At 28.5% G+C, this 26368-nt stretch overlaps 1 protein-coding gene across 4 annotated transcripts; it reads right to left on the bottom strand.

Annotated features, from left to right (window-relative positions):
- Positions 1–272: 272 nt before the first annotated feature.
- On the bottom strand, positions 273–26229 carry Krz (beta-arrestin protein kurtz). Of its 4 annotated transcripts, none has more exons than XM_074257019.1 (10): positions 25916–26229; positions 18297–18475; positions 16501–16873; positions 15714–16007; positions 13359–13502; positions 11245–11331; positions 10995–11141; positions 6897–10554; positions 6027–6335; positions 5880–5938 (listed from the first exon to the last, which is right to left on the bottom strand). In XM_074257019.1, exons 2-8 carry the CDS (start codon positions 18427–18429, stop codon positions 10476–10478), a joined length of 1257 nt encoding a protein of 418 aa, XP_074113120.1. In that variant the 5' UTR covers positions 18430–18475; positions 25916–26229; the 3' UTR covers positions 5880–5938; positions 6027–6335; positions 6897–10475. The 4 variants fall into 4 exon arrangements, with proteins under 4 accessions (XP_074113119.1, XP_074113120.1, XP_074113121.1 ...); XM_074257020.1 differs by lacking the exon at positions 13359–13502 and adding an exon at positions 14928–15065 and having other exon boundaries at positions 25916–26225; XM_074257018.1 differs by lacking the exons at positions 6897–10554; positions 10995–11141; positions 11245–11331; ... (3 more) ...; positions 18297–18475; positions 25916–26229 and adding exons at positions 273–1577; positions 1902–2066; positions 2160–2246; ... (2 more) ...; positions 3782–4160; positions 4989–5296 and having other exon boundaries at positions 5881–5938; positions 6027–6167.
- Positions 26230–26368: the final 139 nt, after the last annotated feature.

The raw sequence follows: 26368 nt of genomic DNA, 5'->3' as shown, positions 1-26368 counted from the left end.
TTTTTTAATTTTGGTCTATAATCTGTGATATTTTTATAAAACTAAGATAAGTTTTTATTGCTATCATTTTTTATGATGTCAAATATTTATATCATAAAATTTAATACGTAATTTCTGATAAAACTTGAATTACCAGATAAAAAAATTACGATAACTTTTTTTATTTAATTATTTGAATTATTTGTTTGATAGTTTTTATAAAGTTACTTAATTTTAATAAATAATTATTTATTCATTAAAAAAAAAAAAAAATAATTATTAACCACTCAAAATTATTTATCAACTTCAATTATTCTTTTTATTCAATGAAAATATAATTATAAGAACATATAATTTGTACATTTACATTTATTATACTTAATGCATATTTTTATAATTGGCGAAGTATATTTTGTTATAAATTTAAAAAATTCAGCTGAAATTTGTAAATAACAGTAAGAAAAATATCAACTGCTTATTTCTTCTAATATTTTGTAAAAATTCATTTAAAAGTCTTTAATTATAAATTCGCTTTAATTGTATAAATTTTTATTGAAGACAATTCGGTGATTCAGTCTAATAAAAAAAAGAAATATTTATTTCATTTTTGACTTCAATAATTTTTGTACTAGGTAATACTTATTAATTATAAAAACTATAAAGTAATTACATATTTAAATTATTTAACAAGTATTTTTTTAATTAATATTTTTCATTGAAATTAATTAACGTGATCACATACTCAATTACTATAAATAATTAATATTCACTAATTTTATATACAAATAATTTGTTTAACTACTAGATTTATTTTTAAAGTTATTCGTCGTCGTTAATAAATATTTTTTAATTTAATTAAATATATCTAATTAATTAAAAAATATTTACATCCTAATTTACTCAATAAATAACTAGAAAAATAAATTTTAACCGCTTATTTTTTTAAAATATCAATAGAAATATATATTAAAATTTTTTATGAGTTGAAAAATTATTGTCGATGTGATAATTTAAAATAAGTTAATTAAATTATTTACTAAGAGACGATTGATTATTAAAAATATTTTGCACTAAATATCCAGTAAAAAATAATTATCATACAAAAAAAAATATTTTATAAAGAATTAAAGCTTAAAAAAAATAATTCTTTGTACATTTCATCAGATGCTAAGAATGTTGAACAAATATAATCTAAATTTCATACAATATATATGAAATATTAACGCATTTATAGACTACTGTAAGAATCTCAATATCTTGTAAATTAGACTAATTATTTCTTTGTAAATTGAGTATTTATGGATTTAAATATGAGATAAGCATATTCGGTTTTTTACAAGTATTTTTAAAATTAAAATCAGTCATTTTTTGTTCTTATTAACTACATTTGTTAAGGTCTCCATGAATTTTTTACTAATAATTGAAGCTTTTAAAAATTTTTTAAGAACCCACGTAATTAAAATCAATAAAAATTATGATTAGATTTTCTATTGTCTCTCTCATTACTCAGGTATACATTGATGTTGTATAATCAGGTATATGATCATTCCCGCATGAGAGCTTCGTATTTGATGTCGAAATCATTATCATTATCATCGCTAGGTAAAAATTAAATAAATATTAAATTATGTTGAGAATTTCTTTCAGTATTTTATAATATATTAATTTATGCGTGCTTTAATAAAATATCTTTATTATAAGGTAAAAGACCGAGTAATTGACACTATAATTTTATTCCAATTAAAAAAATAAAATGTCAAAAAATCAATAATCTTAAAATTTATCATTCAGAAATTATATTTATTAATTTATTAGAGCTGGCTGTTTTTTTTTTTAATTAAAATAAAATTGCAAGTATCAATAACTGAGGCAGTTTCAATAACTGGATCTTTTACCTTATTAAACTGTAATCAAATTTTTACCTTTCTAGTCTTATAAGATCTTCATTACTAACTCCAGGGTTATTTTCAGATTGAGCTGGAGATGGATCAGCTGGAGTAGATGGAAATGAAGTCTCAGATTTTGGTGGAGGTTCTTTACTCATCAAAACAAACGGCACTTCTAACTTTACTCTATTGGTAATTATTCTGAAATAAAAATTAACAGTAAAAATCAAGATTTATGAATGAGTTTAGAAGTATAAAATAATTCTATTGATTACTACAAATTTCTTATCTCACCTTCCGAGTCTTGAGAGACATACTTTAATTTTAACAAAGTACTCCACGATGATGCCATGCTCTTCTCCGGAAAATTTGTCAGCGTTACTGTGAAAATTAAAGGTTGTTAATATTTTCTGATATTTATAATTAAAAAATAAACTTAATTATGTGATTAGTCAAATTGTTAATTAGCATGCCATGCACTTATAACTCACGATGAAATAGATTTTTGGTAAAATAATATTAAATAGATTCTAAACAATAGAGACGATAAAGCAATTGCAAGTTTTAAGGCAATAAAAAAGATAGAATTATTTAATAATAAATATCTTTGTTGTTCTTAAATTTAAATCATTCACAATAATTTTTTATCGAATATTTAAACCTCAGCTATTTTAAAAATTATTTTAGAGAATTAATAAATAAAATAAGTATTTATATTGTAAGTAAAATAAAGGCACGTGAATACAGCATACCTAATCACATGTTCCTTTTGATTGACTGCAATTAGATACATTATTTATTTGAACTTAAGGTTCAAACAGTCAAGTGATGGCGGTGTGATATTCGCTTAAATATTTTAATAGCAAATAAAAAATTTTAACGAGTAGTGGTTTCTTAAGATTAATAATTGAACTTACACTGTAGTGGGCGCCAGATTGGTATCTAAACTTTTTATAGAACCATCGATTGCTAAACCCGATTTTTTTTTTCTATTCTCAGAACGAAGTGGTGTCAGCTCGAAAGTTCTGCTTAAATTCGCACCTGGCTCGATCTTAAATCCACCTCTGAAAATTAAAAATTGTATTAATATTAGAAAATAAGCATTGACTAAAAATTAAACGAAAAAGTCAATAATCTTGACGAAATTTACGAAATTGAAAAAAAATATATCAATAAAATCAAATTGAAATTTTGTTAAAAAAATAAAAACTAAAATGATGACCCGACTTGAAAATATCTACTAAAAATTTTTCAACCCCAAATTATCGGACAAATTGTGCTTAAATGATCCTTAAATATTTTCTATCCATGCATTGCATTGTATTTTTGAAAGATACATTAAAAAATGAACAATTTAAAAAAAAATTAATTATCACAATTTTAACAAATTTTCAAAAAAAATTTATAAGTAAAAAAAAAAAGTTTAATATCACAATTTATAAAAAAATGATATAATCCAAGATTTTACTGAGTATAATATGGGAGGATATGCAGTGTAATTTTGTTCTTTTCGTGTTCATAAGGCTTTTATATAAATATATACTCACTCGCTTTTTATTTCAGCGACCGTTAGTTTGTACTTTGTTGGCAAGAATACAAATATATGAGTTGATTGCCTCACAGATACATACATCTTCCTGACGGTATGTTTGGTGTTATTAGAAATGTGAATGTTTACTGCGATCGTTTCTCCATGATAATATATCTTTTTGTCTAGGGTACACTCGATATGGAATGTCCCCTCGAAAGGAAGAAATGACAAGTCTCTCTCTATCCTCGGCTGTTCGCCCGGTACTGCTGATTCGTATATTACTTTCTGAATTTCCATCAACGTAAAATCTCTGTAACAAATAAACCAATTATTAATCTCCAAAAATACAGCATAATAGTTAATTATAAAGTAAAAAAAATATTACGGATATTGAATTTTGTCCAGTTTTTCACCGATATAAGCTCTGATCTCATGTAAAACCCCACAGGGATAGTCGTCATCATCATCTTCATCATCACCCGACGATTGGAGTATGACAGCGCTTGGAAAATTTTCCGGCCATTGAATGTTATAAGGAAACAGATATTTTTCTTTTAAGTTATCCATCATTTTTTTTTGCAGCGCAGTCAACGGCGTCTGATTCTCGAGAGGTGGATAAATTTGCTGAATGACTTGGTTAACGATCGCTTCCGAACTCAATCCAATGGATTGGAGATCGTATCTACCGGATTGGAATAATGCTGCCAATCGTACAAACACTTTGCGATCCCCCACGTATGCAGGATCAAACGCGACAACACCATCTGGAAATTCAACAAGAGAATTTATTTTAATTGATTAAATTGGCTAAGCCGTTTTCATTCTGATACAATTTAAGCTTGCCGTAATAACTTTGATGTCTTAGATTAAATTCTCACCTTCATTAAATCAGTTGAAAAATAGTTAGACAATATTTTTTTTTTATAAAATAGCTCACCCCGATGTTACACTCATCAAGAGCTTTCATTTGAGTACCCACATGCATTTTCATATATTTTTCATATATACATATATATATATATATATATATATATATATATATAAGAAAAAATTATGTGGGTATTCAAATGAAAGGTCTTGATGAGTGAAACATCGGGATGAGCTTATATCTTAAAAAACATGGATAGTTTTCACCTATCCTATAAATTAATTTTTTTTTTTTTCCAAATAAAAATTCAACCCTAAAATTTTATCAAAATAATTTAATTCTTTAATTATAAGTCATAAAAATTATAAATATATTTTATTTTACTTTATGTTTTTCACAAAAGGAAATTTTAAGTGTAAATCAAACAAACTATTCACTAATCCATGAGAAAATATTCCAACAAAATAACTTGAGGATTAAACGTAAATATTTTAGTATTATTATCATTTTTACCAATATCCAAAGCTAGATAATTTCAGAACCTTTTGTCTACATATACTTCAATCTATTCAAGTTCAAGTGAATTGTTAGTAATTTATAAATACTATTATTATCGGTAGATTTCCTTAAGCTTCTTCTTAAGTCAAACATTTCCGCTCAGCAGAACTATTTAAAATATTTACTAAACTGATTGAAGAATTGTAAAATATAATTACATGCTTACCAATGTATTTCTCGTTGTGAGCAAAATTATTCTTCCCCGCATACAATGTGATTTTGCCACTGGTAGTCAAGTATACTGTAGTGAATCTATATTCAGGCACCGGAAGATCCCCCTCAGGATTGATCACAGGACCCGCCGCAAGATCCTCCGCAAAATTCTCCGCAGGATTCACCACAGGGCCCGCCGCAAGATCCACCGCAGGATTCACTGCAAGATCTTCCATAAGATTCACCACAGGTTCCACCACAGGATCTACCTTAGAATTTTTCGTAGGTTTCATCGTTAGATATTAAGAGTTACTTTTCTTCCTGAAAAAAAAAAAAAAAAAAAAAAAAAAAAAAAAAAAAAAAAATAATAATTTCTATTTCAACATAAAATTTATTTATTCAATTTTTAAATAATTTAATTTCTAAATGACAAAGTGAGCTACAAAGGCGCGGAAGTGCGCAATTTAATTTTTTACTACATACTCACGACATATCTTGATAAAAAAAAATTTTTTTAGCACTTCCGTAAGTCTATTTGCACTTTTGAATCTCGTACCTTATTTAATTAATAAATTAGCTAATAATTATTACCCGCGCAAATTAGATTTTATTAATTAAATTTTTGGCGGGAAAAAATTTAATTGTACTTCAACGCGCGTATTTTTAAAAATTTATCAGTAATAATTTATAAAATATCAAATATTAAAACAAAAATAATTGGTAAAAGTATTAGATCTAATTTTTAATTAAAAAAAAAAATTCATTAACATTCGACACGTTAAAATAAAAATAAAAAATTGTTTAATAGTTAAATTTTTAAATTATTTATTAAAATAATGTTTGTTAAATTTGAGTTGTGATAAATTAAAGTAGTTTGAAATAGAATGTGAATATAAATAACTTACTTAGTTTGTCCTTTTTTATATAAAATGTATTAGAAGAGTCAGCCTACACCTTGTCAATCTAAAACACAAAATAATTTAACACAAATTTAATAATAATAGTTGTAAAGTTTTTATCGTGGTTAGATGTTATATATATATATACTTACTTATTTTTTTTAATTTTGCTATTTGAAAATTACTCAGTGATTGTAATTCAAAAGTTATTTGTATTGCCGTGAAAACGTGGGTTCATCGATGAGCCACTGTCTTCTAATGCGTGTTACTGGATAATTTCTGAACGATTTGTGAATTACTCCGTACTGATATAAGCGACATCTATTTATTTGAGGAATTTCGCTGGGTTTCGGTCAACCAATCAGATCGACAATATTTCGAATTCTCAAAACTCTAGAAAAAACTTTTAATTCCGCTGCATTCAAAGCTTATAAAATACATTAGCTTAAATAGAATTTCAGCTGAAAAACAATTTTGTAAATTATAAAATACTGACCTCTTGAATATAGATAAACATCAATCTTACATTCCTCAAGAGTTAAAATTAATTTACACAGTAAAAAATTTTGCGTCATTGCGTCAAAAAATTTTGTGTTAAATTTTTGCATTAAATTAACACAAAAAAGTGTTAAATATTTAATATTTAATACAAAATTTTTTGGCGCATTGACGCAAAATTTTTTACTGTGTAAATTAATTTTAACTCTTAGTTCCGACGTATTTTAATCCGAATAATGATTCAGCCGAAAATGACTCATCCAAATAACTATGTACATTTTTTTTTAATTGTTAAATTAAGGAAAAAGAATTAAAAATGATTTTACATGTCAAATGCCTATAAGTGATAGTATTAAAAAGGATTTGAAGGATTAGAAAGTATTAAAAGTGATTAAAATTTAAATTATTTTGAATTTTTTCTAATTCTTTTTTTTAATGACGGTATCATTATTTGTTAATCTTATTTGCTAAACCAAGAATTTGAAATTATTTGAAAAAGGAAAGAAAATATTTACATCTACTACCTTTTCTCCAATTTTAACGTTGCTTTCTTGGAGGAAAAATTTTTTACGCATGCGCAGCAATTCTGCGCAGTAATTCTGCGCATAAAATATTTTTTTGGTGGGAAAATTTAAATTACTACTGCCGGCTAATTTTATTTTCATAAAATATTTAATTTATTGCGCCAAAAAGTGTGTGCGCAGAGAAAATATTTCCCTCAAGAAAACGACAAAAGAAGCTATCCATAGTAGCGGCAGGGGTGAAGTCATATCTTCAAGAATTTTTGGCAACTGAAGCGTGATTGTTGTGCGAATAGTCACAGTCTTCTTACACAGCTGCAATAAATTTATTATAATTATCAGTAATAATAGTTTAAAAAAATTTTTTATTAAAAAAAAAATTGAAGAAAAATTTACAGTGAGTTTTTATAATTTTATAAGTTTGCAAAGTGAATTAATAACTCAAGAATATGCCGCCGAAATGCAACAGCCGAAATTATTTATGCAAGGTTTGCTCGAAAGTGATTAAATATAAAAATGTGATCCAATGTAACCATTGTCATGATTACTACCATTTCAGATGTGTCGGAATTAGTTCTATTGAGGAGTATAAAGTAGCTGTTAATGTATGGAAATGTTCCTCATGTGAGGCCATCGGCGAAATAACTGATAGTTTCTCGGGCCTCAACTTGGTGAATGGTCATGAACGGGTCTTGGATGCCCTTAGGGAAGATATGGACAAGAACATGAGAAGTTATGAAGGTGTGGTCAAAATGCAGATTAAACGCTCCTTACATGAGCTAGATTGTCGATATCACGGTCAATTCGAGAACTTTCAATCTTTTGTTATTGACGAAATATCGGAAATCAAAGATAAGCTCGACAAACTCACCAAAAACGCTCTAAATATTGATGAAAAGATATTGCATTTGAACGACAGACTCACCAAAGTAGAGGATAAAGTCAAATTCTTTACTTCACTGTTCACTGAAGATGACGAAAACGCGGAATAACATGAAGGCAATGAAGAAAATTAAAAATTATTGTAAATTAAATTTTATCCAAGAAAATTAAAAATTATTTAAAATTAAATTTTTGACTAAAATATAATTATTTAGTTCTTAATATGCTGTATTTATTAAATTATTACAGACATAATATAAGAATACATAATTTATACATTATACAATATATTATGTACACATACTCTTCTTAATTAATATTTTCAATAAAATTAATTTTTTCACTTAATTATTATCATATTTCTTCTAAATTTTTTTATATTTTAATATGTATTTCACTTTTGTTACATTAAGGAAATTTTCTAGTCCAGAAGCATGAATTTCAGGTAATTTTTTGAAGTGCTGTAAAAAAAAAACAATCAATATTTTTTACTATCCATTTTTTTATAAGTTATTTATTAACATTATAAAAATAGAGAAAAAAATTCAAAAATTAAAAAAGTTTAAAATTCAAAAAATTAGCAGATGATGAAGTGGAGGGGGTCTCAAAAAATTGACACGTGGCTAAGCTACGATTCCAACCCTCCTAGCAATCTCAAATAAAAAAATAAAAAAGATTATTAATCTAGAGTCATGTCGTTATGGCATGAACGAGTGGAAAAGTTGAAAAAAAATTTTTTTATAAAATGGCGAATGCCCGAAAAAAAAAATTTTTTTTTACTACTTTTTTTGACTTTTTCGAATTTTTTAAAAATACTAAAAATTGAAATTTTCTGTATTCTTGCAATGTTAATAAATAACTTATAAAAAAAATGGACGGTAAAAATATCAATTGCCTTTTTTTTACAGCACTTGAAAAAATTACCTAAAATTCAAGCTTCAAGACTATAATACCCCCTTAAATAAAATCAGTGGATTTAAATGCGCATGTAAATGCTCATTATTAAAATTTCATATAAAAAATGAAATATTCCAAATGTATGATATTTTTTACAATTATTTTGTTACATTTTTTTTTTTTTTATTTAATTGTTAATCATTTGTTGAAATAAATTCGCCTTTTGTAATTAACATTATTTAGACTTTTTTTTCAGATGAATAAAATGTATATTCTGCATAATTGATTGACATTTTTTTTACTTTAATGATTTTTTTTAAATCCTTTAATATGAAACGATTAAAAAAGAAAACGAGCGTATATTTACTGGCTGTCATTATATATTAAATAATTAGTCTAATTAACACTATTAATATATTTTTAAAAATATTACTGTCTATATTAAATAAACATTTACAATTTGACACGTCCAGAATTAGAGTAATTAAAGTAAAATATAATTGAACACAAATTTATAATTATTAAACTGTTAATTAAATAATTTAATATTAATAATAAAATAGTTGAATATTTACAAATAATTATTATCAAATTTAATTATTTAAAATTATCATTCGTTGCTGCCTAAATATGCCCACAGTGATCATCAATAAACATTCTTTGAGATAATTATTTTACAGTAATTATCTGTAAAATAATATATTAGTATTTCTATAAGCAATTTGGTTTTTTAGCAAAATGACTTTCGATAAAATTAATAAATATTTACACTCAATTTTATCGAATGTTTTTATAAATCATTAATAATAAATAATAATGATAGAAAAAAAAAAAAGAATACTTTGTGTTACTTAGTTGATGGATGAATATTAATATTAAATAATTATTTATAAATTGTGCAATAAATTCCTAGTTAAAAATAAGACTGAGTATTTAAATTAAAAAAAAAAAAATTCTTGTTAATTTTATAATAATTATAATTACTGTTATATATCCACGTCTATGGATCGTTTGAATCACATATACCGTGTATATTAACTACTTAGTTATATTACTTATTTAATACACTAATGCCACTGTTAATTGAGTCTATCATAATTAAAAATTCAATTGACCGTTTGAAATTCCTATGAAATTTTTTAATAGATCCACATTTAATTTTAAGCATCATTTTTTTACATTTTTACCAAGTGCTAATTTAAGAATTAAAATCATTGAAATATTTTTAAATAGGAAATAATTTTCACAGAAAAAAAAAAAAAATTTAAACAATTCCAAATGCTGCAGTGCTAATTGACTTACAAAGTTTCATGTGCATGTGGATAAAAAAAATTTTGCAATAGAAATAATCTTAAAAAATAATAAAAAAAAAAAAGCTTTTTCTTCCCTAAACTTGCAATAAATAAATTCTTTGAACAAAAATAATCTACATAATAATATACAAAAAATACATTGTATGAACGCGTTTATAATAAACTCTGATGAATAATGTGCGTGATAAGCTCAATAGCTTTAAAATAAAACAAAGTATTTTTTAGTTTGTCTGTAAGTTGTGTATTTACAGATGAAAATAAGTTAATAAGCGTAATTGATCGTTTACTAGTGTCTTTAAAATTATAATCAGTCGTGTTACTTGACAATAAACAAAACTGTTCTTCTGACAAACAGAGCTAGCTCTTTTTTCATATTCTTCTCATTATTCTTGAGCTTTATACTTTACATAATAGACTTCAAGGCATGTTTTAAATTAGTTTCATTCAAAACAAGTGTGGCAGATGGATATCATGTGCATTGATCACTTGGTCAGGCATCTGTTTCACCTTTGAGTCGTAAACGAGCGAAATCTTCGAAAATTATATCGTCATTGCCAACATCATCTTCACTGTGAAAATTTAATTTTATTGTTAATTAAAAAATAAATTTTTTTATTTATTTATTACACTGAATAAGATTTTTTTTCTTTGAATTTATTAAGGTAGTTTTCATGGTACAATATTGCCAAAAAATGAGAGATTATTTTTGAGCAATTAAAAAATTGGTTTTAAATAACATTTTTATAAAATGAATATTAATTTTTACAGTTTTTAAATTTACTTTTTACAGAATTTGTAAAAAATTAATTTTTCTAATTTTCGCTTTTAGTGCTGCAATTTTTTAATTTTTTTTTGTCAAATTATTAAAAAATTAAAATTTTTAATTTAAAATAATTCAAACAATAAATTTAAAGTATAAAAAAACCAAAAAAAATCATTTTAAAGAAATTTATCGTCTTGATTTAAGAACAAAATTCTTGTAATAATTACTCGAAAAAAAATTTCTTACGTGTCCAACTGAATAAGATTAGTATCATTAGTGCATTCTCCATTTTCAGATGGATTTGTTGAACTTGGTCGAACTGTTACTGGCGATGGAGTTTCTTCTTCTGGTTTTGGATGCATTAAGATAAATGGTAATTCTGCTACAAGTTCACTGAAAATAATAAGAATAATAATATTAACAATAAATCATAAAATCTTTGACAAAGTATGATAAATAATAAATGATATTTTGTAATATAAATTACATAACTTACCCTCCCAATGCTCCGAGGCACAATTTAACTTTGACTTTGTACTGTACAATGACTCCAAGATTTTCACGTTGTGAAGGATCAACGTTACTGTAAAATTAAAGCTTAATATAACTTTCTTATATGTACGTACAATAACACAATAAACTAGATTTAGTAATTGTTCAGACTGTTAATAAGCATGCCATGCAATTTTAGCGGACAATTAAAGAGTTTTTGGGTAAAATAATGTCAATGAATAAAAGCAAATAGATGCGACAGAAGAGGAAACAATAAAGAGAGACAACAAAGCAATTGTAAGTGTCAAGGCATTAATAGCGAAGCGTAATTAAACTTTAAGCTGAAACATAACAACAGAACTTGATATGGTGATAAAAAGAGGCGAAACTTTCAAGATTCAATAATTAGCGTTACGATTTAATTCACCAAGTGTCAATAACTCTTTTAGTTAATTATTTAATAATAAGTGGCTCTATTGTGCTTTAATCTAAATTGTTTATTTTTATCTTCTTTCTAAAAATTTTAATCCTTTAAATTATTTTAAAAAAATACCTCCATTAAATTTCTTCTACATTTTAAATTCTATTTATTTTTTATCCGTAAATAATTCAATTAATTACTCAGTGAACTGTTATTTTTTTGAACCAACAGCAATTAAAATATTGTTTACGCGTAAACATTTGGGAAAATAAATTTTTGTTTGTAAAACCAATATTTGGCGAACAAATAATCTCAGCAAAGCAATTTAATAAAAAAAAAAAAAAGTTTTTTTTTTCGTAACATGTAGGAGGATATCCGAAGGGTTTAAAAGGTAAAAAATATTTTTTGATTACACCGATGACGGCTGTCGATTGACGGGTGTTTATTTAAAAGCTCCGAGGGTCGGCACCCCACGGATATCCTGCGTGAACGTTGCGTAAAAATACAGCACCAGTAACAAAGAAGCCAAAATTATTACGTATATAAAATATATAATCAAGAATAAATTGTAAATAATAATTATTTATATAAATTAAGTATCGGAAAATTTTTATTGTATTTTAGCTGATTCGCGTATTTATTAATTATATTTCGATATTTATTATTATAATTACTATTCAATATTCTGTGACATCAAAATGGAGAATTGTAATCTTAAAACAGGATTGCCAACTTTTGAAAATTTTTTTTATGTTATTATTATTATAATAATAATAATAATTATCATTATTTTTTTTTTTTTTTTACAAGAAAAGTTTTAAATTTTATAAAATTTATAAATAATTCTTTTGAATTAAAAATTTTTTAAGTAATTGCATTATATTTATTAATATAAAATTATTTTTAAGTTGGTAATTCTTTTCAAGGAAGAAATACATGTAACCGCGATATTTCTTCAATAAATTTTTTTTTAAGTTAAATATCTTCTTACAAATTAAAAAAAATTTTAATTAATATTTACAAGTAGGGTCAACGATTTTAATTTTTATTTTTTTTTTTGAATGAAATTTTTATTTGATTTTATGGATATTTTTTTTTTTTAATTACATAAAAAAATGAACAACAAAAAAAAAGCTGATTACAAAATTTTCAAAAAAATTTATAAATTTTTTATAAAATTGTAATATTCAATTTTTGTTAATATTTTTTTTAAGTACTTAAAAAAAAAAAAAAATATATATATATATATATATATATATATATATATATATATATATATATATATATATATATATATATATATATATATATATATATATTTAAAACATTTAAAGCCATCGAAATCTTTATTTTTTTTTTCTCGAAATTTTTTATCATAAATGCGCCGTAAATATAAACAGAATAAAAAAAATTGGGAAGAAAATAGGGTTGACCCTATTTTGTAAATAATTACCATATTTTTAAAAATTTTACAAGAATTATCATTAAAAAAAATTGTAAAATTTAACCCGAATTATTTGAACAGCTCAAAGTAAATAAATAATACGACTATAAAACTCTAAAATAAAAGTAATAAAAATAAAAGAAGAAATAAAAAATGATCGAATGTAATAACTGCACAGTATCTATAATTTCCGTAGTAATTAAAAAATAATAAATAACTTAATATTGGTCTTATAAAGTTTAATTGGGCTTACAGCGTACTAGACGCTAAATTGGTGTCCTGATGTTTAAGTTTTCCGTCTAACGCTAAGGCCCATTTGTTTTTGCTGTTGGCAATACGCGGTACCACTGTAAAAACTTTGCTCAATGTGAAACCTGGCCCGACTATACAACCTTCCCTAATAAACATTATCAATTCAATATAATTAAAAAAATGTACCAATAATAATCTAAACTTAATTAATTTTCCTGAGTTTAAAAATCGACATAATTTTATTTAAATATTTTAATTTCTTCCTTAAATTAAACAATTGTATTTAAGTATTCTTGAGTAAGAAGCCGAGGTGAATTATTAGTAAATCGATGAAAAAGGGATTGTTTATTGTTAGCAGGGATATTAATTGTGATATCGACATTGTAGAATGCGCTGGGCATTAATATATATTTCATTTTATTAAAATATATTAGTCTCGGTGCTGGGAACATGGCAAATTAAAAGCTACGATCAATAAATTAATCGTGCGAAGTAAATATATAATTTATATCTTCTTTCTCTTTCTCTCTCGCTCTTGTTTCTATTGATTCTTGTTTTTATATATAGTTCACCGGGTGCTGGTAGATGTATTAAAAAAAAATAATAACAACAATAATAATAATAATAATAATAATAATAATAATAATAATAATAAAAATGAGTTTAGTTTTAATGTATTATTAAATGAGAAAAATGACATTAATATTTATGAAGATATCGAGATTAAATATTGAGCTGAGTTTGTCAGTGAAGTTGGGGTAAGAAGAAAATAATAGGAGCGAGCAAGCATTCGTAGTTGAGGTGGAATAAATATTTTTGGGTTTTCGATCCATCGGAAGATAATGACAGAGTAAAGTAGTGGGTAAAAAAAGAAAATAAAAAAAGAAATGCAAGGGAAGATTAGAAGAAAATAAATAAATGATAATGACAATAGAAGTAACTAAAGAAAAAAATAATGACAGTATAGGTTGTAAGAGAAATAGATAAAAATAATTTTATAGGAAATAATAATAATAAAAAGAAAGCAAGAGTGAATGTTACTGGCGTTCTATATCCACCAACAAAATTTTAATTCTGTTTGTTTCGGAAAAAATCGTCGAGCGGAGACTGCAAACGGGCCGTCGTCTCAAAGGGTCAATTATCTTCTTGAGATTCACGGGTAATTTTACGATGAACCGTGGGACCCAGTTCTAGTTTGTTATATAAAGCCAGTTACTGAGTCTCTATAATACTGAACTCAGTATACAGTCTAGACATTGTAAATTTATATCGCTATTTTTCTCGGAGTTTAAAATTTTTTTTTTCCCGAAAAACTTTGAATAATATTAACGATTTAAATATTCACTCGGTAAATTTTAGTTACACTGAGTAATGTATTGCGTAAAAAGGGCTGTTGATAAAAAAAAAAAAAAAAAATAATAATAATAATAATAATAATAATAATGAAAGAAATAATAATAAAAATAACAATAAAAAGGACCAGAGTAATTGAATCTAAAGAGAAACGGCCAGTTTGGAGTTTCCACTCTCTCGGTGTTATTCGATTATTGGGCAATACTCGAACGCTCACATGGTACTAGATGCGAGATTGGTGTCCTCGTGCTTAAGTTGCCCATCTAGGGCGAGACCTCGTTTGTCCTTGTTGTCGGCAAGAGTTGGTTTTAGAAAAAATACCTTGCTCAAGGTGAATCCTGGCGCTACTCCTATGCTGCCAGGTGCAATCATTTAATACATATATTTTTTTATAAGTCTAGTTTAACATCATCATCATCATCATCATTACTTTTTTTTTTTTTAATTTAGCAACACTCATTATCTAACTGTATAAAAAATTTTTTTAATTACTGAGCGTTAATCATAAAATTTAAATAAAAACATTAATCTAGCCGGCGCTAAAAAGCCTGCTGTAACTGTATAATTATACCGAGTAAATAAAAATACTCTAAATTTTTTGGTAATAAAGTACCTGCTTTTGACCTAGTGACTTTGAAGTTTACTAAAAAGAAGAGTTTATTAATAACACATTACAGTCACGATAATAGAAAATGACGTCTAAAAAAAAAAAAATGACAAAAGATAAGTATATAATTATGAACGAAGTTATTTTTTAAACTATTTTATCACACAGATAATTATCAATTAAAATTAATTTATCTTAATAATTGCTTATCACTATCACAAATAGACATAATTAAAAATTATTTTTATTGGCGTATTTATCGCGATACAAAAGTACCGTTTAACCGCTGTTAAAACTTCAACTCGGCTTCCACATTCGCGTGATTTTTTACTCGGTATTTATATTTGTAGAATTAAATAAATAATTATTTTGATTATTGATTAATCGAATACTCACGCGCTCTCGGTCTCGGCAACTGTACACTTGTACTGTGACGACGAGTAACCGTAAATATCAGCGAACTGTCGCACTGACACCTTGATTTTTTTGACTGTTCGATTACTGTTGTTGGCAATGTGAACATTTACCTCGATGTTCTCTCCGTGGTGATACAACTCTTTGTCCAGAGACGCTTCTAGATGGAGTCTGTTCCGAGACATAAGGAACTCTTTGCTTACTTCTACTGATGGTTGTTCCCCTTGTCGCGATGGCGCGTACATTATTTTTCTTATCGCCAACCGCACGGTGCTCCTGGAAAAAATTAAAAAAATTAATTAATGACAATTATAAATAATTTAATGGATAAATTAAAAACTCCTCCAAAAATTTAACATAAAAAATTGAATATCACTGAAAAATATATAAAACTGTAAAAAGGCCCAAATTTTTATCAAGACCTTTTTGATAAAACCCTAAAACCTCATTTTATGATATAAATATGTTAGAGACAAAATTTTCTTTATTTTCTTAATTGTACGCAGAAAAAAAAAATTTACTTGAATCAAATAAATACTTTTGAAGAACTTCATCTTGTTGATTTGAGTAGAAAAAATTTTTATCTAAGAAATTTTTATTAGTTTAAATAAATTTTACTTGATTCAAGAATTTTTTTTTTTATTCAAGACAAATGAAACATTTCAAAATTATTTTCTTAATTCAAGTTAAATTTTTTTTTAGTTTATAGTTTATTAATAATTATTAAAAAAAAAAAATTAGTAGTATTTTAATTATTGAAAATAATTACCGCTTCAGGGGTCTGCCGTCTTTACTCTCACCCACGAAGACAATGAGCTCATAATCAACTCCATAGGCCTTGCCTGGCTCGCAAATAGCCGGCTGTAATGTCACTGAAGCTGGACTATTTGGTGGTAATTTGAAATAAAAAGGATAAGCATTTTTCCCTAATTTTTTAATTAATCTCTCCTGGAGGCGAGTTAATTTAGGCGGCTGCTCTTCGTTTGTGGGCGGATAAATTTGATCAGTCGCCAGATGAAGTTCACGTTTTACGATCAGTCCAAGTACATCAAGATCTTCACGGCCGAATCGTAGATGCGCCAATACATTGCCAAACACTTTGCGCTCTTTGACGTATTCTGGATCTATCAAAACCACACCATCTGCAAATTAAAAAAAAAAAATACATAAATATTTAAATCTAAATGATTGATTTTCTAAGAGAACATTGTATACAATGAAATATATATAATAAAAGCCTCATAATCGCTATACGCATTGTCTTCTTGATAAATTAAGCTTGCTAATGATCTAGGTTAATACTGAGATAAATTTATCATGTTTGCTAGCGGTTAAAATTTAATTATCTCACGTGAAAAATGGCTTCTATTGTCATAGAAGTTATTAAAGTAAATCTAGATATTTTTGACTTCATTTTACATTGGTAATAAAATATTTCATTAAATTGTAGTCATTAGTTTAATTATTATTAGCAGCCCTGTTACGACGTGACTTACGAACTGTAGTATAAATTACAACACTTTACAGTCAATGGTCTTACGCACAAACACCTGAAGGATTAAACTAATTAAAGTGCTTAATAATCCATTAATATGATCCACAGGGAGTTTATGCTAATTTTAGATGATTTAAATTTATTTTTTTGTGTTAAATCTATCTATACTAATGAATGAAAAAATTAATTTATAATAAAATCGATTAAATTAATTTACTTAAATTTTGTACAAAAAATTGCAGTGTATTTTTTTTTTTTTAATTTCTAATTAATAATTTAAAAAAATTTTAAATATCAAGCTAAAACTAAGTAAGTATTTTTATGAGTTTTTATAATAGTATTTAAATTTTTGAATAAGCTAGAGTAAAAATAAACTAAATATATTTCTTAAATAATCTATATCTATATTAATAACTGGCGAGACCTTTTTTAGACATGCCTAATCGAAAAAAAAAAAAATTTATGAAAAAGTATATAGCTACACAGATAATTTTTATGATAATATTTTTTCGATATTTTTTTAATTGAGAAAATAATAATTAATTAAAAATTGTTTCTTTTGTAATTTTATGTAAATAATTTAAACGTAATAATTATATTGTTGATTAACTAATTTAACATTTTTTAAGTTCAAAAGAATCTTGATTAAGATTATAGAGATGTCGATATACAAAACTAAAAATAATTTTTATTTTTAACGACTAACTTAAAGACATTTCGATAATATTGAGACGATTTATCCTTGTAAATAAAAACTTATAAACGTTAACAAGTCTTTAAGAATATAATTACCGGTAAAGGTCAATATAAAATAAAAAAAAATTATTTTACTACAAAGCAAACTAATTAAAACTCTAGCCCAGCGAAGCGGGCGATTGACAGCTAACAAAATAAATAACGAAAGTTCATTAATTTATTTTTAAACCAAAAAAAAAAAAATACTCCACTGTCTTTTGAATTTTGTACAACGAAAATGAATATATATCCTCAAATTTTCTTCTGAATAAAATAAAAATTCAGAATTTTTAAAATCAGCAATTGCAAATAAAACAAGATGATTATTTTATCACCTATAGGATCGATGTGCGTCATATGATCAACAAAATCACGTTTGCTTAAGTAAACAGTAATTTTTCCATTATTACTAGGCTTCTTGAACACTCTAGTGGGCTGTCGTCTGCTCTCGCCGTCGACAGTATCCATGGCCAGGTATCCAAGTTCCGATCACTTGAGATTAATTTCCGGCTTCCTGAAAAAAAATTTTAAAAATATAAATTTTAATATTAAAATTAAAAATTAAAAATATTGCAAGTAAAATATTTGCGGTAAAATAAATCCGGCATCCAACAGGCAGCCTGAATTTATAAAGTCTACTACAAAACAATCAAATGACGTAGATAATAGGAAGTAAAGTGTTTAAACGAGCGTCCCTATAAATTTAATTGCTCGTACGTCATTCGTCACTGAATAAATCTTAGGTGAATATTAAATGTTAAAAAGTATGGTTGAAAAGCGTCGGAAGTAAGCCCAGCAGTACAATTTTTAAGTGTTTATAATTCGCATCACCTCTTATTCCTTAATAAACTAAAAAAAAGTTTTATTTATACTATTTTTAAAGAGTTAACTATATAAATATCACTTTATATACAACTGCTAATTTATACATTACTTGTTTAATCTCATTAACTTTTTTCACGCGAGTTAATACCTTGTACATAATTAAACTAAATAAATATTTAATTAAAATCCATTTATATGCGAATTGTAGAGCCGGAATTATCGAGTTAACTTATTTTTCACAGTGACGTGTATTGATAGTTTAGTTAACAATCCCGTTCAATTATTACAGTAATGCGTCGCTATTTTATTATTACATAAATTCAATAATAATTCAAAAGTTTCTCTCCCTGCATTTGCAATTGTTACCACATTATACGCAGTTATATTATTAATGTGTCTTCTATGCAAACAAATGTCTTCGTTAATGACACATTCATTTATAAATACATTCATACATTTATAAATTACTATTATATTTCAATTGTATGGAAATTAATTTCACCCGATTTATATTAATTTAACATAATAATAACTATGCGCTAAATTTAACAATAACAAAACAATACAATACATTTTGCATTTAATCGCTCACACATATAAAATCATAACTAATGATTTTATAAGTAAATTATTTGGTTTATTATTTTCCAGGTAAATAAATAAAAATTGCAAGAATAATTTTCATTGATTCACTCTTTTGTGTGCTTTATAATAATGGACTAATAATAGAGCTTTTATTCAGTTAAACTATCATTTATCTCTTTAGATATATTGTATCATGTCGTCAATAATTTTTTTTAACACTTTGAAGAATCATAAAAAAATTTCCTGCCTATCAATAATCAATAAAACATTATAAATAAAATAAATGTATAATAAAATTTGACATTAAAAATTTTTATAAGAAAAAAAATTGATAAATATCAAACTTATATTTTAAAATTGATAATTTGTGTTCTAAAAATATTACTAATATTGACAAATTAATGAATTTATAAATTATATTAATTGTAAAATGACTAATATTGACTGAAGGCGTTAGTGATTTATTAAACAGTTAAATAGGATATTTTTTTCCAAACTGTTCAACAATTTCACTTCGAAATTACAATATTTGCAATTAAATAAATTCAAATGATCTATTTTCAGAAAAATAAAAAGATAAAATTTCCAAATTTATCCAAGATATTTACACCAATGTAATAAAGCGTCAAAATGTCTAGTTTATCATTGGAACAATTTATCAAGCGACATGGAATGATGACGATAGCATTCTTGGGTTTTCCTTTCATTTATTTTCCGGGATATCGTGGCTCAATTATTTTTTTAGCTGCTGCGTAGCGCTGTTTTATCAAATATTATATGTCATTGTAATAAAATATGTATCAATTTATAATATATCATCCAAAATATTTTACTAAACCACAGGTATATTTATCTAGCTGCAATTAAATTTCAGATACGGACGAGTGTTGTCATTCAGTATATATGCGGTATAGTACCAAAATTTAATTATTGGGCAATTTGTTGATGTATGTTGGCCTTCGAAATCGACATCATCGATTCAAGATAATTTATATCACAAATGTTTGATAGAACCAACTGTGTCAATTATTTTTTTTCTCTCCCCTATTCTATGTACATAAAAAAAATTAATATTAAAAATAATAATAATAATAGTAACCAGCTCAGTTAAATGTTCTAGTAATAACGACGCATGTATTCAATTTTTCTTCTTTACTTTTTTTTCTTCTTTACTAATTAATCAATTACCATATTCAAACAGCCGCTCGATTATTTGTGAACTAAAAAATGAAAATTATCAGTTAGTTGAATAATTATATCACTTAATCTTTCTATACATAAAAAAATGAACTATTTAATTAGTACGAATTAAATTTAATAAAAGTACCAGATAAATTTTTTTATGAACAGCTACTGTGACGAAGAATTTAATTTTTTTAACAGGCTCGACTGCGATGTCATAATAAATTACTCGTACAAGTTTTCTCTAGCAACAAAGTACATTAGATAGTACATTATAGTGAAATGTCGTTATGAGAATGGATCGCACATACACACACTTTTACGTCCATACGAACACGTACATGAAAAACAAAATACGAGGGTTAAAAAAATTAAATTACACTATTAATTAATTATTTAATTAATTAATTAAAAAAAAAAATAAAAGTCACTTATAGATAACAAAATAATCGGTAAGTAAATTAATAAACAAAATTTGAATTAAAAAGTTTAATAAATGGAGTAATAGTGTTGAGATAAAAATGACATTTACGCTGGTAAATTCAATTATAAACTTTTACGGTTTATTAATTTTTGATTCTACCTGTTTATATACTTATGCTTTTATGTACACTAGCGAGTATTGACTGAAGTTCGTATGTATAAATATAACGTATATACGAAAACCGAGGCAATGAATGATGATCACCCTCGAATGTTTCCTTTTCTCGCGTGCTCCCGCTACATATTTTATATATCAGACTACTGCAGACTGCACTTTCTACTTACGTATTATATACTCCAATTTACTATGGGCGGTTTTATCTTTATTGTACCTATGAATTTTTTTATTATTTTATCTTGATCACTATTATTATGACTTTAATAATAATAATAATAATAATAATAATAATAATAATAATAATAATAATAATAATAATAATAATAATAATAATAATAATAATAATAATAATAATAATAATAAGCGGTGCTTGTTACGTGGCCTCCTAGTGGCGCACCGCGAGAAACGCAGACCGCAACATCTGGTCTGTAGGCTAACAACGTAACCGGAGCAACGGGCCAACTACCCGTTGCACCGTAATATCTGAGTTCCAAAACAGTATAATCTCAGAAGTGCTCCCCACAACCGGTCCTCTTCGGATGAGGACCAGTCATCAGGTGGGAGGAGCACACCGGACCCGATGACTTATGACGACCCCGGCGCTTATAGGATTAAGTTTAAGTGGACGGAGGAGCTTCGCGCCGATCTCTTGGTGTGCTGGCAGAACAGCGAGCCGGAGGTATCAGGGTATATGGCCCGGATGCACACACTTTGGTGTGGCATGCATCCGGAGCACAGACATTTTACGCCCAAACACCTGCGTAATTACGCCTCATACCTTCGGCATAATCGACGATCGCTGCTGCCAAATAGAAGGCAGTCTAATCGGCCTTCATTTCCAGCACCGCTACACCAAGAACGGCACCGTTTCTCCGAGGACAACGACAACCTCTTTACAGGTCGACAAGTGAGCATCTCCAAAAAGATGACTCACTCAAAACAACAGCTCGACACGGTGAACGAAGATCTCCCCACACAGCTTCAAGAGGACTCCACTCTGCTCACTGTCAACCAAGTTGTCTACGGTGCCGCGGCTTCGCTTCTGCCGATAGAGAGAAGACATTCTCTCTCTTTCGAGGCGAAGTTGAAGCTGCGCATCGCTCAACTTGGACACAAAATTGACATTTCTCGGAAACAAGTCTCCCGCATTCAGTGTGTGATAGAGTATGTTAGTACTCAAAGACCGTACACGCCAAAGTTCGTCGCCTGGCGGCAGAACTTCGAAGGCGACATCACACACTGAACAAGAGTACTCTTCTTGTCATCAAAGAAGAGTCTCTTAACAGGTTGCGGGCTCTGGTGGCTTCCAAAAAGTCACTAGAGAAAAGGCTGAAGCGGTTGATCGACAACTCTTTGTTTCGATCCAACCCTTCACGCTTTCTGTCACCTAAGACCGCTGTTCCCGAGAATCATCCATCATCTGAGCGAGTGGAAGCCTTTTGGAGTGAATTGTACGGAGATCAACCAAACGTCAACCCGGATACTCCAGCTCTGCACGACTTCGAGGCATTCTGTCGAGAACACCGACGGCAGGATATCGCCGAAGAGAGCCCTGCAGTCAGTGTGGAAGAGGTTCGTAAAGCCCTGAATGGCAGCAAGAACTGGGCTGCCCCGGGTCCAGATGGCATAAACATCTTCTGGTGGAAGAAATTTTCTTCTACACATGCTCATCTGGCCCGGATTTTTACATCATACATTCAGGGCGACGAACCAATTCCAGACTGGCTGGTAGAAGGGCGAACCGTACTCATCCCTAAAAAGGGTGACTTGACCGACCCAAAGAACTACAGGCCTATCACTTGCTTGAATGCGGTTTACAAGATTTTTACAAAAATCTTAAATAACCGTATCTTGCAGGAGATAGAGCCTGTGTGGCAACAGATATACGAACAACGTGGCAGTAAACAGGGCGTGTCAGGTTGCAAGATCAACTTGTTGGTAGATAGATGCGTCATTCAAGACGCAATCTACTACCAACGCAACCTGTCTATGGCCTGGATTGACTACCGTAAGGCATTTGACTCAACTTCACATGAGTTGATTCTCTATCTGCTCAAATGCCTCGGAATCAATCGCCAAACAGTGGGATGCATACAACGTACGATGCAGCTCTGGCGAACGCGTTTTCACATAGGAAGTGGAAATGCATTGCACGTAACCGGAACTGTTCAGTACAAGAGAGGCGTCTTTCAGGGAGATTCTCTGAGCCCTCTGTTGTTTTGCATCTCACTGCTGCCAATATCTGTTGCCCTCCGACAAACTCGTGGGTACTCTGCGGGGCTACCGAGTGATCGAGTATACTCGATCACTCACCAACTGTTTATGGATGATCTAAAGATATACAGTGCCAACAAAGATCATCTACAAACGGCCATCAACATCGTAGCAGAGTACACACGAGATGTCGGAATGTCTTTTGGGTTGGACAAGTGTGCGGTCGTACACCTGGCGAAGGGTAAGTGCTCTGATACGGGTGGAGATGTCGAATTAGTGGATGGGAGCGTCTTAAGAGAATTAGACGCCGGAGAGTTGTACAGATATCTAGGGATTGAAGAGCGGCAAATGCATGCCGTCTCTGAAGTCGAACAACTCTTCGCAGTGAGTATGTTAGGAGACTCCGGAAGATCTGGTCATCAGAACTTTCCGGCAAGAACAAAGTCTCAGCTACTAACATGCTCGCTGTCCCGGTCCTACTTTACTCTTTTGGGATCCTGAAATGGCCTCGAAATGAGTTGAAAGATCTCGACATCAAAACCCGTAAAGTCATCAATATGAATCAGAGCATGCACCCTAATTCATCAGTCGCCAGGATGTACCTCTCCCGGAACATCGGAGGGAGAGGATTGCAGAGCTTGGAGCGGCTTCACGATCGTTTGGTTCTGGGTTTAACATACGAGGTTGCCAATTTCACAGCAGACGAGGACGACTTCCTGATGCAATTTGTTCATAGTCATGAAAATGCGCGGAAGGGGTCGTTCTTGTATAAGGCAGCAATCTACGCGGCAAATACCTTAGGTCTCGGAGAAATAAACGCTCTCATTGAACTCCCGAAAAAGGAGTTCAAGAGCGTCGTCAGGATAGCCGAGGAAAAAAAACTCCTCGGTGAACACATGGACAAGTCCATGCACAGCGTGTATTTCAAACACGTCCGTGACCATGGCTTGTCCACCCAGCTGACATTCTCCTTCTTGAAGTCAGCTGGCCTGATGTCCGAGACCGAAGGGTTTATATTTGCCTGCCAAGATGGTGTTATCAACACTCTCGAATACCGTAGCAGGTATATATAAGGTGCTCCAGGCGCAGCTTCCGGACACGTCCTGTCGGACGTGTAAACAACATCCGGAGACGCTGATGCACCTTTTGTCGGCATGTCCTGTGCTGGCAAGAGGTGCCTACATACAGCGTCACAATGCTGCCCTGCGAGTACTCTATTATCATCTCAGATATAGCTGCGGTATCGATGAGACACCAGTGTTGCCTTATCTGCCAGGAGATATTCCGCAGGTTGTTGAGAATGACAGTTCCAAAATTTATTGGAACATACCATTCGCAACAACCCGGCGGATTGACCACAACAAACCTGATATTGTGCTCTTTGACAAGGCTACTCGTGACATTTATGTCATTGAGTTTTCGGCCCCAGCCGAATACAATATCTCGGCCAAAGAAGAGCACAAACACCAGATATATCAGGATCTCCTGTTTGAAATTGGCAAACTGTACCCAGGTTACCGTGTCAAGCTCGTCGTTTTGGTTGTCGGCGTCCTTGGAGGGATGAAACAGTCTTTTGTGTCTTCACTTGCGAAGATACCGGCTTGCAGTTCAGCAGCCGTGTCTCTAGCAGTGCGGATGCAAAAGGCTGTCATTTTGGGATCCCTGCGTCTACTTAGGCAAATGAATTTGGCCTGCTGCACTCACTAACCGCCTTGTTGTGTGGAGTGGTGCAGCAGTAATGGATGGCGCTCAGGCTGGGCCCTCGGAGAGTCGGACTCGGGAAAACCCCCTGAGCAATTAATAACAAATAATAATAATAATAATAATAATAATAATAATAATAATAATAATAATAATAATAATAATAATAATAATAATAATAATAATAATAATAATAATAATAATAATAATAATAATAATAATAATAATAATAATAATAATAATAATAATAATAATAATAATAATAATAATAATAATAATAATAATAATAATGGTTATTATTATTATTACTAATATTTTTTTATCTCATCTTTATGGCAGTGTTAATAATTTTTCTGCGCAGCTTTTCCCCAAACTTTTTTTATTAATAAACTTTATCACGTATCGGAAGTTAACGATGATAAATTATGGGCTTAGGCTTGTCTTCTTGGATAAAAAAATCCATACGTAAAATATTATCATAATAATAATAAATATTTAAATTTTGAATAATAAAATATATCGAATTAATTCAATAAAATTAACATTAAATGTGCGTAGTGTGCAAATAACAAGTCGATTCATTATGAATCATTGTAACGCCGGAATAATTTGTGAATTATTAATAATTAGAATTGCTCTGGTGTGGTGTTAGTAAAATTTTTTAGCCGCCTAAATGTGTAATTAACTAAAAAAGAAATAAAAAAAAATTATTATTAAAGTTTAATTTTAAATAGAATTTTACCTTCTTTAAACGCAATAAAATAATTTGACAGATGAGCGATGTTTGTTTTATTGTTTAAAGAAGACTAGTTTCCGGAGAGTAATAGTGAGTAAAAAATAACTTACCAATGTGTTCCTTTCTACGTCAAATGAACAATGTGCAGAGAGGGGAGTTGGCCTACACCCTATCCAAAGCACCACAGATTTTTATTTTCAAATAATAAGTCGTAGAACATTTATTTTAATAACTTGAAGGTTTTTTTTTTTTTTTCACTCAACACTGCGCTATTTATTTACGTCGTTAAATAAGATTTTTATTTAGATTTTTAGTTAATCTTTTGTTTGTTATTGTCGTGAGAACGCGACTCGGGAATAGACAACAGTCCCTTTGCTTTCTTTAAATGTATCTTGACTGTGATTACTCGACGAATGACTTCAGTGCCTGTTCTGGGAAACTATTGCCGTTGGGTTTAATTTTTATAGAGCTACTACTTGATGTTTTTTATAAGTAGTTTATTATTTGCTCACCGAGGCGCTGGTGGTTTAAAATTTTTAAATTTATCTACTGACGGTGGGAAT

This window comes from Cotesia typhae, unplaced genomic scaffold (genome assembly GCF_013202065.1).
Source record: "Cotesia typhae breed Kobodo isofemale line unplaced genomic scaffold, CoteBio_Ctyphae scaffold_152, whole genome shotgun sequence".
Taxonomy (NCBI): domain Eukaryota; kingdom Metazoa; phylum Arthropoda; class Insecta; order Hymenoptera; family Braconidae; genus Cotesia; species Cotesia typhae.
This window is presented reverse-complemented; position numbering and strand designations above follow the sequence as displayed.